General features: G+C 34.9%; 2 protein-coding genes across 2 annotated transcripts; both read right to left on the bottom strand.

Moving 5' to 3' along the window:
• Positions 1 to 367: 367 nt before the first annotated feature.
• LOC310740642 (zona pellucida-like domain-containing protein 1) lies at positions 368 to 5,255 on the bottom strand. Its single transcript, XM_083567530.1, has 11 exons — positions 5,208 to 5,255; positions 4,977 to 5,093; positions 4,387 to 4,607; positions 3,103 to 3,287; positions 2,837 to 2,909; positions 2,599 to 2,696; positions 2,404 to 2,484; positions 1,831 to 1,999; positions 1,493 to 1,607; positions 1,217 to 1,246; positions 368 to 1,002 (listed from the first exon to the last, which is right to left on the bottom strand). The coding sequence occupies exons 2-11, from the start codon at positions 5,065 to 5,067 to the stop codon at positions 857 to 859; spliced, it is 1,209 nt and encodes a 402-aa protein (XP_083423656.1). The 5' UTR covers positions 5,068 to 5,093; positions 5,208 to 5,255; the 3' UTR covers positions 368 to 856.
• Positions 5,256 to 11,204: 5,949 nt separating this feature from the next.
• Positions 11,205 to 18,424, bottom strand: zpld1a (zona pellucida-like domain containing 1a). Its single transcript, XM_083567644.1, has 11 exons — positions 17,647 to 18,424; positions 17,150 to 17,263; positions 16,734 to 16,954; positions 16,069 to 16,250; positions 15,025 to 15,097; positions 14,455 to 14,552; positions 13,874 to 13,954; positions 13,563 to 13,734; positions 13,338 to 13,440; positions 12,667 to 12,696; positions 11,205 to 12,386 (listed from the first exon to the last, which is right to left on the bottom strand). Exons 2-11 carry the CDS (start codon positions 17,253 to 17,255, stop codon positions 12,211 to 12,213), a joined length of 1,242 nt encoding a protein of 413 aa, XP_083423770.1. The 5' UTR covers positions 17,256 to 17,263; positions 17,647 to 18,424; the 3' UTR covers positions 11,205 to 12,210.
• Positions 18,425 to 18,811: the final 387 nt, after the last annotated feature.

Here is an 18,811-nt window from a genome sequence, read left to right as displayed (position 1 = left end):
AAGCCAACTTTAATGTAGTTACTTGTCTATTGATGCGTCTATCCCCAATTCTCATTAGCACAAAATGAGTTAAATGTTTTTTTTATGAGTTTGTGTAGAAATTTCATTGTAGACAGCTGAACAGATTAGATGTACATACAGATGGGTGAGACATGGACATCTGAAGCTCCTGCTGTTTTCTCCCAACATTATACTATTATCACATTATAGTCATTCAGACATTCCATTTGTTCTTGATGAGCGATCTAAGAGCAGCAGCAGCGCCAACAACAACAACATGTCCAGCTTATTACTGCAGTAGCCTGCACATCTATTTTATATCGGCTGAATTGTGTGGAGTGAATACAAATATCAGTGCAAGAATTGATTGCTTTGGATCATCTTTATTCATGTTGCATGCATCAATCAACGAATAAAAAATATACATCACCAATTAAGACAACAATATATAATTAGAAATATAATAAAGATCCTTTACAATGTGCAAGTGCATTTTATATCATAAGCCAGAAACAATAATATTCTTTCTTGGAAAAAAAAATCCCCTCACATAGCTTTGATTTACATTTATATTTAGGTTCTAAAATGTGTTGTTTTACATAAGGCATGGTTCGTAAGTATTTTTACATTAATGTGTTCCTTTCAATAAATAACAGTGTACAACTTTCAGTGATGCCTAACTTGGTGCTGTGCCACATCATATCCATTGTGCAGATTTAATCTTAATTTTCTTAAAATTAAAGAAAAAAAATGAAAGTCATTTTATAGAAACCAAAGATATTTTGCCCATGTAAGTGTGAGAATGAATAATAGAAGCTACAGTTATTGTGCTGGAGGATGGTCGTTTCAGCCCTTTTTAACGCAGTACTTTGGAGGCACCAGAAATGATAAGCTTCTTGTAGAATATAGCACCAATAACGACAGTTCCAACACAGGCAAACGCCAGTACGCCAACTGCCACACCCAGGCCTACAGAGGAGTCAGCCTTACTCGGTGATGCAACTAAAAGATATGACATGAAATATGTTTGTGAAAGTTAGTGAAAGTTAGAACAGTTTCTTTCAAAGCAAAATAATTTGAAAAGCATCCCTATTTACGAAATACAAACTTTTAATTGAAAATTATAAATATATGGCTTAACACAGCCATATTGTGTACAATATAACCAAAACAATTCTATTAAATTCATATAATACTTCATACAGGTATAGATTACCTTGTTGCTCTTTTGTTGCTAAATCTGTGTCTGCAACAAAACAAAAAGAAGTTAAGAGACATTAGATATAAGTAATAAATAGATTTTTGTTTATATTGTGGTAAAAGTATAGTATGGTTCGATTTGGATTATAGCAAATGTGCAAATAGCAAATATGCTATTTGGATTATAGCAAATTTGTATTATAATATACTTCTATCTTGTTTTGTTAATTGTGTGTGTGTGTGTGTGTGTGTGTGTGTGTGTGTGTGTGTATATATAATTTGAAGTTCATACTGATATCAGATCTGGTGATGATGCGGGTTGAGGTGAGAACAGTGGAGTCTGTGAGTCCATTTTGAGGTGAAGCGGTGGTCTCCGCCTCTCTTTTCCTTCTGCCTGCACCACATGACTAATAAAATAAATTAATAAAAACAAAAAACAAAAGTGTATATGTAGACAGGTTTTTGTATAGAAATACATTTCCACAGATGAGGACAGCAGTTCTCAGGTTTCCTTTTTGAAAATATCACTGACTTTCACATGTACAAAAATCTGGGGGTTTTTTGCCACCTGACACCTGTAACATATATATATATACGTGGGTGAATATTGTTGTACAAGTTGAAACTCACCCTAAAGTTAGCACAGGCAGAGCTCTCACATAGTCGTGTGATGCAGTGCAGGTAGTAGCTTGAGATACTTTGGTTTTTTTGCTCTGTAAATCGGAAGGCCGGGAAGTAAAAGCGAGCAGCCTGACTCGCACCGTTCTCAGTAATGTTGGTCATCGGATCCCTGTTGCATCTGGTGAACATTAAGAGCAGTAAATATGCATGGTTAAATCTAAACTAAACTTTAGTGGATACAATATTAATGTTATCAGAATCATCAGATCAGAATCAGAATACTTTATTGATCCCATATTTAATTGTTAATACATTTTTGATGCTGTCCTACTCTTCACCATTTATGGGCTTTCTTCAGCCAGAATCATCTCAATAAAAACAATTTTATTTCTAGATTATTTCTAGGTTAACATTACAAATAAACATTTTTAAAAGACTATAAAAAATGCAAGATTGTACAAGAGATCCTATTCAGAATTTATTTAATTTCCTAATATATCACAACATATAGAAATCATTTCACTGAAAATACCTATACAATTAGAAGTATTTATTACTAATTCTAAAATTGGTAGAACCTACCCAACAAAAAGATTATAGAAGGTAGAGTTGGAGGGGTAACTGGACACAGAAGCATAGCACCTGTCCAGCAGTACATAGTACCTGCGATCAAAAATAATTATCTTTACTACTTAACTATCACTCTGATAACAATAAGGCAAAACAAAATGAGTTAGAAACAGTATCAGATAGTGATAAAAATTAATATTCTCTTACTGAGCAGTAAGGTTGGTGGCTTGGACTATAACAAAGACATTTGACCTCAGTTGAATCCCCTGAGTGGGAATTACAAGAGGTGTGGTATAGTTTGCATCCTAAAAGAAACAAAAGATCTGTATTTAAATTTGAAAAACAACCAACAATAAAGGTCACTGTAATGCATTTTATTCATTTTCAGTTCTATCATGGAAATTGGCTGATAGTGCAAAGATATAGTGTTGCTAAAATGCCTTACGCTGTACAGCTTGAGGCTGAGTGTGCTGATGAAGCTGCCATTTTTGTCCTTCACTGCAATGGCAGAGGAAGATCTATGCATAGAGATGGGTTGTACAAATTATTAGTAAATAAAGATTAGGGAGTTATAGAGCTTCAGTAGAATTTCAGATATCAGCATGACTGCGTACTGTAAATTGTATACTAGATATAAGAAAGTCTACTAGTCATTGAAGCATTAATTCCCAAACCATGCTGATGTATCTGCCAACTTTGGGAAATACTCACACATCGAGTCGGGTGTTATTGATCAGGTACTCCAGAGGATATGCACAGGAGTAATAGTATTTCAGGTCAGTATTGTAGGTTACCACGCTCACTGAGGTGTCAACTGATCGCACCAGGCCGCTGATGTTTAGTGACTGAATGTTGGAAAAGTCAGCGAATATTCCAGTGCCTGCAGTGCTAGTGGTCTGGAAACCAGAGTAAATCGAAAGACTTTAGACAAGATGTTCCTGCCTTATAAGCTAGTAGAAATATTGTTTCAGTAAAGCAGAAGGCCCATGTTTCCATTTTCTAACAATAATTAAATAATATATCTTAAGGCACATTTTAATAATTCAGCAACAGAGGATGAGTACAGATATTGTATCAGTAATTTTATTCAGATTTATTCTTAAAGTGAGTAAGAACAGGGATGGATTATTATTATTATTATTATTTTATAAAGATATTTGTGCAGGATGGTTGTTTTATTTACTTATTTTGTTGTAGTTGGTTTTGCTCCCCGTCCCCCAAAAAACACTATGAAACTGAACAGGGATTTACTAAGGATAAATGGAAAAAAATGCATTTCTATTCACATGAATAGGGTCTTCTTTTTTATGCTGTAAGCCTAATATCTGACTACTCAACAGCATTAATTTTTATTTTTCTCTATTTAGTCAGATCTCAGTCCTGATCAGTTTTTGCATTACTCTGTGTTTAGAATACAATCATCTCTTCATTCTAAATTCATTCATCCTTATTAATTATTATGTCTCATGTTAATAAATCTTAGATTTGTAGGAAATAAATTGTTAAATTGTTACCTAGCAACCAATTATGCATGTATAGCAAGAAATTACATTTATTGTTGCTTTGAAAAGACTCCCCATGTCTGTGTAGTCTACCATGAGAGACATTGAAGCCACTAATGCTCAGCTCTAATAGCTAAAGGAAGCCCAAACTGTGAAATTTTGCAACGATTCGTCAACCTTTAAACATATACATTTTTGAGTCTATGTTTCGTGTTACTCCTTTGCAATACTTAATATATAAAGGCAACTGTATAATAACAGTTGGTATTGGTAAACAAGCTAATTTTTCTTTAGTACAGAAACACTTTGTCTCCTGTTAATAGCCACCATTTGGGGCAATTTATTTTAGAAAGTCAGTATGTTTCTGTAATACAGGCCCTGGTTAGCATATCAAATTGTCTGATCTGTACATAAAGCTTTACCCCATATAACAGCTCTAAGCTGTGCTGTATGTTGTGTTGTAGTGCTGTAGGTAAGAGAGATATTTTCTTACATTGAGATTGCTTCCACAACTGTTGCTTGTACCAATGGGAAAGGTGAAGCGTAGCACAGGAGGAACGACGCTACTATCCACGGTGCCTTTGCAGTTCGGGTCATTAGTAATGGCATTGACAAAAAGTGCTGTCTCATTGTAGCCGGCATAGATTGCTGGGCAGATCTGTATGTTTAGAGTAATGTAGTTTGTGCCGCAGTCAACACTGATGTCATTGTAGTCTATAGGAGGAAGAGAAATATGATTACAAATTGCAGCTTTTAATTTGACATACATTGATTATTTTAGATTGTAAATGCATAAAGCAGCTGTGAATTCTGATACTGTGGTAGAAGTGATATATGTTTTTACACAGCATTACATACTTTTTAAAGATAAACTTAAATACAGTTTAAAAAAAATTATATACTGTATATATACAGTATATATATATATATATATATATATATATATATATATATATATATATATATATATATATATATATATATATATATATATTTTTTTTTTTTTTTTTTTTTTTTTTTATATATAAAATGTATAAAATAATAAAAAAAACAAAAGTATCTTAAGTGTCTTCATTTCATTACCTGGTAACCTGAGGAAGCCTGCACAATTCAGTGCTGTCTGACTGCTAACAGCTGTCACTGCAAAGGCGATGAGGTAAAGCTGGAGAGACATTTTCAAATTCTTGGTTGCGCTGAAACCTGTGCATGAGAAACATACATACAAGTCAGACACTGCAATGTCCAGAAGTTAAGTTTTAAGCATCCTGAAGCAGATACATCCCGAAATGACAGATCCAGAGCACAAGTACGCACCTTGTATCAGATACTCCAGCTCTTCTTTCTTTTTGGTTGGGGTTTCTCTGGTTTGATGCTTAACAGGGCTTGATGCTGCATTTTTATAAGGCATTCTCTTCGGCTGGATTGGCCCAAAAGAAGGTCAGTGCAATTTTGTGTGTCCCTTGTGTCATACATATGAAAAAAGCCTTTATGCGAGTACTATGACACGCCTAAAACTTTTATAAATACACAGTTCTAAATGACCTGTTTCCTTTATATGCCTTTTTAGATACAGAATGCCTTCACACAACAATAGGAAAGTTCATGAAGTATGTCGTGAGCCCCCAGGTACAAAAGACAATGCTTTAAAGGGCCTTTTCAGGATAAGTTAACATTGAACAATATGTTAAGAGCTTTTTATGTTGACTGAGAGAACACACAATGTACTAATACAAATAAAATAGTATCAAAAGAAGCAATTTTATCAATAAGATTTAAAATAAATAAATAAATAAATAAATAAATAAATACCTACAACATTTATTAAAGGGTAGCCTGGTCATCATGTATACAGTACCAGCTTAAAGTTCGGATGCACCTTCTCCTTCAGTGTTAAAATTTTTTTTATTGTACATTAATACTGAAGACATCCAAACTATAAAATAACATGTATGGAATGATGTAGTAAACAAAAACATGTTAAACAACCCAGAATATGTTTTATATTTTTCATTCTTCAAAGTAGCCACCTTTTGCTTTGATGACAGCTTTGCACACTCTTGGCATTCTCTCAGTCAGCCTTATGAGGTAGTCACCTGGAACAGTTTTCCAACAAACTTGTGGATTTCCTGGAGGTGTTGAGTGCTTGCTTCTTCACTCTCAGATAATTTGTAGGCCAGCTTATCTGAAGCATCACTAAATAACTCCTATTTTTTTAAAACAAATAGCTCTTATAACCTTAGGTGTGTTTCTTGGCTAAGCAAGTCTCTTCTGCTTGTTCTTTGAAAGTAATGTTTTCTTTGCAACAACCATGAAGGCCTAACTCATGCAGTCACGTTTAAACAGTGCATGTTAAAAAATGTCTGCCACTTGAACTCTGGGAAGAATTTTCTGAGGCTGGATTTTAATAAACTTATATGCAGCAGAGGTAGCTTTTGGTCTCGCCTTCCTTGTATGATATAAAAAATGTCACAAATTGATGATAGATAGATAGATAGATAGATAGATAGATAGATAGATAGATAGATAGATAGATAGATAGATAGATAGATAGATAGATAGATAGATAGATAGATAGATAGATAGATAGATAGATAGAGACGAATAGTAACCATTGACAGCCTGATGAAACAATTAAAAAAATTAGGGCAATAAAAACTGGTAAACTGTTAAACTGTTTTAAAAAAAAAACATTTTGTGTGTGTGTGTGTGTGTGTGTGTGTGTGTGTGTGTGTGTGTGTGTGTGTGTGTGTGTCTGTGTGTGTGTGTGTGTGTGTGCACTGTATATACATATATGTAGTGTATAGTTTAGTTTAGATTTATATCTGAATATAAATTTAATAACCTAGTTTTTTTGTTTTGTTATTGCTAAGGCAACATGTTGAATACATTTCAAATGTCTGAAGGCTAAATTATTCTGCTTATATTTTGTCATTTTTGTTCTATTTCAGTTCTACAGAGTCAAGTTTCATCTTTTCAATGACATGAAAGTTTATACACTCATTTAAAACAATTATTGGATTGCTTTCTTTTTATCCCCAGGCCTGTCACTAGACAGAATGAAAAAAAAAGATATTTCATCTTGACATACATTCTGAGACTGTTGCATTAAAATAAAAATCTATGCCACGGTTAATGTGACAGAAATCACTTTTTTCCACATTCTGTTTTTTAATGTGAACATTAACTGGGGTCCTTGACCTGTATCTGCATGATATTATACATTGTGCTGCTGCAACATGGTTTTATGATTGGATAACTACATATATATGAGCAGGTGTATAGGTGTTCCTATCAAAGTGGACAATGACAAGTAGTTAATGAACATATTCAACAAATTATGATGGCATGATGACTGTTTACCAAAATGGCAGGTTTTTCTTGGTCGTTTCTGGTATGCAGTGATTAGTATCTACTAAAATTGGTTAAAAAAGGACATCCAGTGGACTTGTAAAAGGGTCATGACCTCCAAAAGGTGCACTGATGTGCATAGGGAGTACAGGCTAGCTCATCAGAAGAGCTACTGTAGTACAAATTGCTAAAAAAGTGCATCACAGCTGGTGGCATATGGGGCTGTGTAACCCCAGACTGGTCAGAGTGCCCATGCTGACCCGAGTTTATATGTCATTGTGGGCACATATAAACTCTAAAAGAGTAACATCAGCACTGTAGGTGTTAATTCAATTTTGCTATACTGAAATTTATATGCAGGATATTAGTAGCTTTTATTGTCTTTTAAATTCACTTGCTGCTACCTAGAAACTACAGCTGATATATTGTTTTGTAAGATGGAAGGTAATAATGTATCAGCTAATGATACTTAAAATATAATGGAAAACCTGAGGTTTATAGTATAATAACCTTATATTATAAATATATTAAATTATTAAATACATTTTTATTTGATGAATTATTTTAATATCTATTGCTTCCAGTACACAATTGTGTTTGTGACTTGATCAGACAATGCTATAGGTGTGGCATTCTATCCAATTACATTATATTAAGCTTAAAGACATATAATATATTTTATTCTATACAGTTGTGTTTTTATTTCCTAGTAGTCATTCTGATTTTTACATTACCACAGTGTATTTTTTCTGTTGATGTTTTTCAAATAGACCTAGTTATTTCTTACATCTTAAGAATACTTTAACACCATATTCACAACATTGTTATAGAATAACATCTTGTTCTTTTCATATAAAGGACTTTAGAGCAGCAGGTTTCATTGCATCTTTTACCAATGACAATGTATTTGCGTCGTTTGTATGTCTGGCCTGTACTCCAGGGGAATATCTTGTCCTTGTAGAACATGTTGTGTATAGAGACTGATGTCAGGCAACTGATGTTTGTGTAATCTCATCTGAGGGAAGCCCATAGGCGTGGCCCCTTTCTACAATTTTTACATACGACACATGAGACCGTGTCTCCGGTAGCGACACCAAATATTTAGTGTAAGCCCAGGTTTCCACAGACAAAAATAGTCACAATTAACTTGTAAAATGAATAACTCACAGTTCTTTATTAGCAAATGTATTTTGTTCTCTGTAAAAGATTTACCACTAGATTAATATTTTGTTGTGCTGCAGGGGTAGGTAAAAGAAAATGTGGCAGCACGAGCTATGAGATTTATTTATGCTGGTAATTTAATTTATTTTGATAAATGAGATTAGTTTTCCTTTTTGTGTGTTTGTGTGTGTACATGTCAATACTAAATTCCAGACTCACAGGCTCCATTCTGGTTTAGGTGAATAAACTTTGGTATAGGTCTAGTAGTTTCTGACAGCTGCTGTGTGTGGATGCAATGGTGCAACCAAGCATAGCACATCACAGTCAGTCACACTATGATCAATATCTCTTTGGTTCACACAGGGCCATGGAGGCCTCTTGCACAAGCAAATCGCAGTGCATTTACTGTTATATTCGGGGATGAAATTAAATCAGATCACAGTAATTATAACAGCATAGTACTAATTAGACAGCTGCTCAGAAGCAAGAGACAGCTCAGAACCAGTCTAGAGTAGTAGCCCAAAGATTTTAGAAACAGTTTAGAAATTCACTCAGTAGTACACATGAGGATTGTCATTTTAACCATTGAGCAGAAGATAAAAAGATTTTTGTAATAACTAGCATTTGCTCTATTAATTGTAGTGTTCCCATGCCTCTTAGTAAAGCCTGTACATTCCATGTGAGCATGTTGGCACTTTTACATGCATATAATGTACCTTTAAAGTAATAATTTAGTACCTTTTTTATTTTTTAAGAACAATTATATATTCAAAATGATTTTATAGGCACAGTGCATTCACATACCAATGAATTAAAAAAGTGTGTGAATGAGGTAAAGTAGGTGGAAGACAAAGTTATTAATTTTCTCTGAGAGTTTTTTTTTTATAAAGGCCAGATAGAAATAGAAACATGTACAGACAGGCAGAAGTGGTCAAAGTATCTAAAGTTCTAGTCAAGGTCAACTAAGCAGAAATTGTCAAGGTTGTCTGTTGGCATGTATGGGTGCAGACAGAACTAGCAGAAAAAAATAACCCACATCTCTAATGTTCTATTTAACTAATGCCATTGACAGGTAAAATCTTGGAGTTGCTTTGAATTAGTTCTCAGAAACCAAATATACATTAAGACATATCAGTCTGTTACTGTCTGTATTTTCTTTGGGAGTGATGAGGATGGACAAGATTAGAAATGAGTTTATTAGAGGGACAGCGCATGTAGGACGTTTTGGTGACAAGGTGAGGGAGGCGAGATTGAGATGGTTTGGACATGTGCAGATGAGGGACATGAATTATATTGGTAGAAGAATGCTGAGGATGGAGCCACCAGGTATGTGGAAAAGAGGAAGGCCAAGGAGGAGGTTCATGGATGTGGTGAGGGAAGACATGGAGGTAGTTGGTGTGAAAGAGGCAGATGTAGAGGACAAGGTGGTATGGAGACGGATGATCCGCTGTGGCGACCCCTAATGGGAGCAGCCGGAAGAAGAAGAGTCTGTTACATTAGTTAGATTTTACTATACAGTATGCAATGCATTTTTGGAAAATTTGACACACAAAGTGGGGGGAAAAAAACTGACATTCTTATGGTCATTTTTAGGTAGCAAGAAGCTAGCCAGCACAATTTGATGAGTTATGTATATTTTTTATCCTCAAACAGATAGAAAAATCTGTCTTTGCTGACTAATATTTTTTTACAGTATATACAGTATAACTAATACAGTATAACTAATGGTGATTTGACATCACTGCATAAACTGGGAAGAATAAGTTAAGAAAGCAGGAGTGTCAAGGGGCAGTGACAGAGCAAGTATTTTGGTTTCTCCTGGTTGGAAGTTGCAAAATACAAAGACTCCAAGACCAATGGGTGCTGTCCAGGGTACTGAAAATACACCCTCCATGTCCTCAGCCCAACAACAGTTTCTAAGTACTTTGAAATAATGGCTAAAAGTGGGGTGGGAAAAGCAGTCTCCTTGTTGCAAATAATCAGGAAGTGTAAATGGTGCTGCACTCTATCATCACATTCTTACTCACTCATTCTTACTTACATTCAGGTGATGTATTTATGCATACGTTTACTTTCTTTCTTTCTTTTTCTCAGTTCTCATTTTAGTGGACGATTGCTAAGGATATTTTTCATTAATTCTGAAATTAGAAAGCATTCATTTATCACATTGTAATACAGGCACTCGTTGTTGATCAGTCAACCTAGGTAAAATGTAGCTTCTAGTCTGTAATAAAATTCACAAAAATTCACAAAAATCACTGTGGTATTTTTTTTTTAAAGAGCATTAATGCAAAAACATTAAATGACCTTTGCAATTTATGTGTGAAGTAATATTATAATGTCTGCTTTCACCAAACAGCTTCTCTTTCTGCTTCACAGCAGTGCGACATTCATCGCCATCCCTGACTTATTACCTATTATTACCTTGCTTTAATAATCAGAAAGACAAGGCTATAGGACTACTCAAGGTGCAAAGAAATTGCTTTTTTGCCATCTGTCGTACAAGTGCAATCATTTTGTTCCCTTGGAAATTCTGAACATGTACTTGAACAATCATTATTCATGCATGATTTAAATTAGATGTCACATTGGCTATAAACGAATATGGTAATATTTACACATTTGCATATATTTTTACTCAAACACTGACCAAGATGTTCATTGTGTCCCAAAATCCTTTTCCTAACTTTTGTATATTAAGTTTCAACTTCTTTGACTGCTTCTTTGTATCTAACTCATTCTAGATTTTTATTGTTCATTGTTACAATACATTTAACAACAATTAAAAAAAAAAATACATTCAAATGAACAATTTACTTTATTGTAACATTGTAGAACCATACATTTTAAAAATTGAGGGTGAAACATGTTTTTAATTGTTTTTCTTTGTTGTTTTTTTTAAGTAATAAAATGTCCTAGGTACTAAGATCAGAAAAGAAACAAAGATGATTATAAAATAAACAGAAAAGTACTAATAAATAAGAAGAGGTACAATTTATTAGAACTCCATAGTTTTATATATAGTAACATTGTTATTCATGGCAACCACATTCATTAGGCTCCTTCTTACTATAATGTGTTGTACCCAGTCTCTCTCGCTCATATCTAATACCCTGACTTTATCTTAGCCTAATAACTGTGGCACAATGTGATAACTGTTTAGAAAGTGTAAAATATTCCTGTTTCTATGCACGTAAAGATAATAGATCCTACACCCTGCAATCAGATGGTGAGAGACTGAGGTATTGACTTTAAGTTAAGATTTACTCTCACAGATTTGGATCCACGCTGTTACTTAAATATATGTATAAACAGAGCTGTAGGCTTGCTTAACAATTTCAACAAATCTATAAAAAATAAGATATTTCATTCAAATCTATTTGCTATTTCAGAATGCATTATAGAAGGTAATATGACTTTTATTTATCCATAGAATCCAGGAAGAACTGCATCGCTTGCACAGTGCTGATAAATTAATGTCTAAATTGTCCTGTTTTGCTTTAATCTTTGTGTACTACACTTACATTTTAATATGTTTTATATGCCAATCTGGATTGCTCTGAAGGGTGAAATTCTGTTACATGAATGTATGTGTAGCTACTGTATGTGTGCTGTTCAAAGTGCATTGTTTATTGTTTTTGTTAGCTTAATTTTATAAATTCAGTATATTGTATTAACAGTATCATGACAATGTTTCATTTAAGACTCTTGTTTAATTATATGAACCAAAATTCAACCTAATTCAGTCCAAATCAAATACATTTCTGATAAATGTTAATCATTGTGTGTTTGTCTGGGTTGTGTGTGTTTAGCTGAAAGCAGGATTGTGAGCCACAGACAGTGGCATTGGAGGTGGCCGCTTTCCTTTCAGGAGCGTCAGAGAGAAGATGAAGAAGCACATGCTCATTACAGCCAGGATGACAATGCCAGATATGAGAGCACTCGTTACTGAGTTCATCTTGAATGGACCACTGTTTACTAGAACTGAAACACACACACACACACACACACACACACACACACACACACACACACACACACACACACAAATCCCTTCAGTGATTCTGCAATTCCTTTCATGACGATGCTTTTAGACCGTATTCTATTCTGCTTACTTTGTAACAGGCTCTTCATATTTCTCATAGGTGCCTCTTAAGAAATTCTTATTTACAATGAGAATGAATAAACCTCATCCTTCATCAGTTCTGTATCTGAGTTAAAAGCAAAGAGAGATAAAAAAAAAAAATAAAAAAAAAGAGCTTACCCAGCTGAGAGTTGTTGGTTGGAGTTTCATCTATGGGAGTGAAAGAAATTATTATGTGAGATGTGAGAAAAGTAGAAAAAGAGAAATTGAAAGTAGCCAAATCTACACTATCTAGGCAAAATTATTGGGATATCAGATTTGTCCAGCCATGTGGGTATACAAAAGGTTTAAAGCACACAATTGTATAGGATATCTTTAAATACATTACCTTTAAATTTCCCTTTCATTAAAACTAGGAGACCGTGACCTGTTGCAGGTGTTGAACACCTTTGGAACATCCCAGGCCTCACAAACCCACATCAGTACCTGACCATCACCCCTGTGTCTGAATAAGCACCAGCACACTCCAAAATCTAGTGAAGCATCTTCCCAGAAGAGTGGAGGTTATTATAGAAGCAAATGTGAATGTGAAATGAGATGTTTTAAAAGCACATATGGATATTATGACCAGGTGTCCTCAAACTTTTGTCCATATAGTGTATTTTAATAGTTTTAAGCTATTTATATATATATATATATATATATATATATATATATATATATATATATATATATATATATATATATATATATGTATATATATATATATATATATATATATATATATATATATATATATATATGAAAAAAATATAAAAAGGTGTATAAAATTATGTTGGTTTTTTTTTTACCACTTCTAGTGATGATGGGTCCTGCAGTTATAACAGCATTTCCAGATACTGCATGAGGCTCTGTATTCTCGTTTGCATCCCGTTTCTTACGCATTCCACAAATCTGTTTTAAAGCAAAATGTTAAGTTATAATTATCCTTCCATCCATGCTTTCAGCTGATGCAGTATGATAGTGTTATGTTTTAGGAAGATTTGCACATATTGTGCCGAACAAAAAAGTGTCACCGGCACAAGCATGGGGCAGTCATCTGAGCGGCACAGCTTGGTCACACAGTGCAGGAAGACGGTAGACATCTTCTGATTCTTGTGCTTGACGAAACGGAACACCTCAAAGGAGAAACGCCCCATCTGACTCTTTCCATTTTCGAACACTGTCGTCTGAGGGTCCTTGTCACACCTTCCCCAGAGGACAAGAAGTGGGATATGAGATGTTCAGCTTCAGCTTACATAGACACATTATCATATTCACAAAACCACAAGTGCAAGTGCTAACAAGCACCCTACTGTTCATGTGACAACACAGGACACATAATTACCCAACGAAAAGATCATATCGAAGCTTGTCGTTGGGATTGCCGGATGGAGTTGTGTAACAGTAATCCATCAGCACATTCCACCTGAAAAGATAGTAAGTATGGGATATGTTCATTAAACCATAAAAATTGGACATGGAATGTGATATGGATTTTAGTTTTAATAAGGAGGATTGCCATTATCAAGAAAGGTCAGTGTTAAATCACTTCCAGTGAGTGTGTTTTCTGTTTACATGGCCCAGTTAGGATAACCAATAAGACAAAGTGGACTGAGGGTACAGAAAGTTAATGTGTAATATTCAGCTGACACATACATTGTTTGTTCCTTTGACAAATGAAGGGTGAAAGAATAAAGCAAAGTGAATTAATGAGGAAAGAAATATTTTATAAAGCATTATATTTAAATAAAAAAAAAGAAAGAATTGAAAAACAAAGAAGAATAAAACATGTTTTTCCCGAGAGATGTTATCAATGGACAGGCAGTAAAGGAAAAAGAGAAAGAGAAATCTATCCATGGTAAAAGATAATAGAAACAAAGACAAAAGATAAAAAGAGGGGGATGAGACTTTGAAAGTAATAGTAACCTTCTGTCCAAGTTTGTGGCTTTGACGGCAGCAAACACACGAGTTTTCAGAGTGAGGCCAGCCATTGGAATGGCCAAATGTTGGACATATGTAGAGTCCTATAACGCAAGAAAAACTCACACATCAATGACTAATTGCGAAGAACAAAATAAATTACCAGCACTTTTATTTAATTATTTAATATATTATTTCTACCCTTATTGTTCAAACCCTGATTGTTTATTGTCTATGATGTTAAATACAGCATATTGAGAAAGAGATATTCTACACCAGGAGTCACCGATCTCTACAAAGGGCCGGCATGGCGACAGGTTTTCTTTCTACCCAAGCCGAAGCTACACCTGATTCCACTTCTTTCATCAGTTGATGTGCATCTTTGAACAACTCTTAGGTGTGGTTCCTATAAAGCTGGAACGAAAACCTGCAGCCACACCGATCCCTTTTGGGTAAGGTTTGTATGTGTTAAAGAAACAACTTCAGATCAATATACTTTGTTAAAAAAAGAATAGTGTATGCCTATTATATAAAAGTTCAATCACAGCATGAGACAGAGTAAACAGAGCTACTTACATTGTACAGCAGTAAGTTCAGTGTGCTTACAAAAGTACCATTGCTCTCTTTTACTGAAATCGCTGCAGCAGACCTTTAAGAAAAAAAATACTAGATTTTATAAAATGGCCATTTTATAAGATCCAAAATAGAAACCATGTCACTGCTGGTACTCCTGATAAAGATCACTGACTAAAGCCTCTGCTTTACCTTGCACAATCTTCTCTCTGCATGCCTGCTCCTTTATATGTTTGTCTTGCCAAAATATTAACTTAATCTTAAGATTTTAAAGTTGCACATAATCAGAGGGATCTCAAAAACCACACAAAATAGGTATAGGAAAAACACTTTTTATACCTAAGTCAGATAAGCATTTTCTTCCTTTTACTCAGGCATTGCATGGGAAACAAGGTCACTCATTCCTGCAACATGCTTTCATATCATCAGCTAAAACAGCCATTATTAAGTCTATAATCCTCCATATAGGTTCTGTGTATCGTAGATGCACTGCATGCACAGTTTTATGAAAACTGTTTGGATTTAAATGCAATTATTCATTATATAACAAAACCAGATTGTGATTTTGTTTTCCATGCTAGCACCAAAAAAATATCACCAGATGACTTGCTTTTCTGTCTTTTTTTCTAAATCAATTTGGCAAAAAGACGGTGACCTGAGAGAAGGTTCAGGCATACTAATCAAAAAGTTAGCAATAAATGAAGAGAATTTAATAAATAATTAGAAAAGTGAGCTGGATGAGGAGCATTAGCAGAATTGCGTCTGAATGTCATTTCTAGAATTTGTTAATGGTCATTAGTACCTTGTCATGCTGTGATCAAGGCATAATGTCTATTAGAGAAGATACACAAAGCCAACCATTAGACATACTGACTTTAGACACTTTCAAAAAACTATCATCTATGCTTTATTTGCATTAACAATGCATAAAGTGCATCATAATTAAAAAAATATTGGCACCCATATGAAAGCTTGCCAGGACATTATGGGCAGTATCAGAGTGTATTAAGCAGCCTGTAAGAGGGAATTGTAAAGAGAAGCACTTACGATGCCAGCTGCGTGTTGTTCACCAGGTACTCCAGTGGATAGCTGCAGCTGAACTTATAGAGCAGTCCAGGCAGATAGCTGATGACAGTAGGAGGGTCAGGTGTGTCGATGTACCCTGATATATTCCCGATCTGCACCAACGAAAGGTTCCCATATGCATTGGGCCCCTGAGCTGTGGAGACCTGCATAAATACACACACACACACACAGACAAACAGCTTGTCATGCATGCTAAAGCTGTGTTCCTGCTAACATCAACTTCTCACCTTATCAGTGAAAATTTTGCACACAGCACTAATATCCAAATCAGAGCTTTTATCAAATGTGTCAAACTTATCGCATAACTGAGTGCAAAGCAAACCTTCTAGTCAAATGATATAACCTGAACAACACTTAAGCTTTTTATGGATGTTGTGATGTCAGTTAAACAAACTTAACTTATGGATTATATGGCATTGAGAACCACTTCTGCTGTTTAGACAATAAATTATCTATATGGCCTTACAATCTATCATTTTTAAAAAGCATGTATAGATCTTACACACTGAATAAACCTTATGAACACTCTCTCACACTTGCTCCAGTATATCACTGTTTCATTTGAATCTTTTAACACTGGGAAGAATGCACAAGGTTAGTATTTCAGACCAAGACCAATGTCCTACCACTAGCATGTTGCCGCAGGCCTCCAGTGTGCTAAGGCTGATGCTGAACAACACCACTGTAGGGAAGGTGTTGTTGTTAATGAACCCCCGGCAGTGGGCATCACCATGACGTCCGTTGAGGGCCAGGTCAGTGTCAGTGTAGCCAGAGAAAAGCACTGGGCAGAAGTTAATCTTTAGAGTGATGGTTTGTACTCCACAATACACGCTGATGTCCCGCTCAGCTATAGAGATCAAAAGAAAAGAAGAGAAAAAAGGAAAATGAAATAAATGTTAATTTCAGTGCATGAACATTTCAAATAAAATGTATTAGTGGGTCAGTGAATTTAAAAGGGTTAAATGCAATAACTACTTTATTTTTATTCTATACAAGTGATTCACATGTTTATTTTTTTGTTTGTTTTTTTTGGCATACTCACCAGGAAAACGGCTATGAAAGTTGGCATCACAGTTGTATCCATTGAACTGTGCTTTAGCTATTAATAATTTATACAACAGCAAAAGAATCAAACATATACGTTCCATGTCAGCACCTGAGAAAAACAATTTGTTAGCAATTCCTTTAATCTCTAAAAAATTTTTTTTTTCCACTTCCAAAAGGTATTTCATTTTCTCATATTTGTATCAAATTGACTTTTTGGATTTTGTAGGGGGAAAAAAGCCATGCCAAAACATGCCAAATTGTTTTATGCCTACTTTATAATAAATAAATAATAAAACTTTATGTAATAAGTAAACCAAATAATTTTTTTCTCCTATATATAGGAACAAAATATGGAAGAACCTAAAGCTGTTTTGATATGGACTCTATTGCAATGCTCATTATTCTCATAATGCAAAGAGATATAGCTTGTCTAAAAATATCAACTAGTTCGGTTTTAAATCTTAATGGTGGTGCAAGTCCCCCTGCACTCACCCGAATCCCTGGCAGCCGAGGAGTCAGCGGTACTCCATGTGCTCCCAAGTGCTGCATGAAACTGACTGACCTCACATCGACCAGCATCGCTGCAAAACAAGCTTACACATAGCTTTTACTTTCTCCAAAAAAAAAAAATTTAACATAAGAGATACTTTATTCGAACACATCCACAAAAAGGGCTGTCCAGGGAAACATGGGAAAGTCCATCAAAAAGTGAATGTGTTATACAAACCCTTTCAGGGACCCAGAAACATGAGCGGGTTTTGAAGTTTCCCACTCATATCCTTTCTGCTTGATCTTTCTTGGTCGGGGTTTCGCAAACGGGCCCCAGCATTGCATGAGGTCTGTGCGGGGGGAATTATCTTTTCATCGATTGAGTGGCCTGCTGACTGAGATGGCCTTTTTGTGTGCCAGCATGAGCCAACTCAAGTCGAGGACAGTCGGGCCACTTTGGAGACTTTGTTTCAGGTTGCCTCAGTCAGCACTTCCCCAGCCACCTCACATGATGGCGGCCGTGGTCATTATCCCACCTGTTTGTCCATCCCACTCTCTCTATTCACTATCTCCCAGGTCTGCACACCAGCTAAAGGCTTCATGCCAAGCAGACATACATGTGTGTGCCCTACTCTATTTTAAAGAACATTTGTGAAATCAAACTACATAAAGGGCTCACATCAACCCTATTTTTAACTATAATCTCATGCACTGCATGAACTTCTTTTAATACAAGGCTGCAATTGTTCCTGGTGTATTTTCTTCGTTTCTGTCTAATATTACAGTAGATTTTTTTTTTTCATATTGGTTTATATGTATACAAAGAAAACTGTACTGTTTAACAACCCTTTGATTTTAAATGAAATTTGAGTTTATTATGAGTGGCAAAGTGTTTGCAGAGTTAAAAAAAAGACTACCCGAATGAGTCTATGAAACAAAAATAAATGAAAAATGACTGAATTAGTTCATAATAAAAGATGAATGTTATAAAGGAAGTAATTATTTGTCACATTTTGCTGTATTATATGTTTTGTAAAGTTGGCTTTTATCAGTCACAAAGCTGTGAAATATGTTGATTTCCTAAAGTTCACTGCATGGTAAAGGCTTTGGCCTCCTTCAATCCTTAATCCATCTCTATTTTCGCTTAGTCAAAGAGGACAGAATGGCT

This window comes from Silurus aristotelis (genome assembly GCF_946808225.1).
Source record: "Silurus aristotelis genome assembly, chromosome: 18".
In the NCBI taxonomy this organism is placed as follows: domain Eukaryota; kingdom Metazoa; phylum Chordata; class Actinopteri; order Siluriformes; family Siluridae; genus Silurus; species Silurus aristotelis.
The sequence above is the reverse complement of the archived record's forward strand: the minus strand, read 5'-3'. Positions and strand labels throughout refer to the sequence as shown.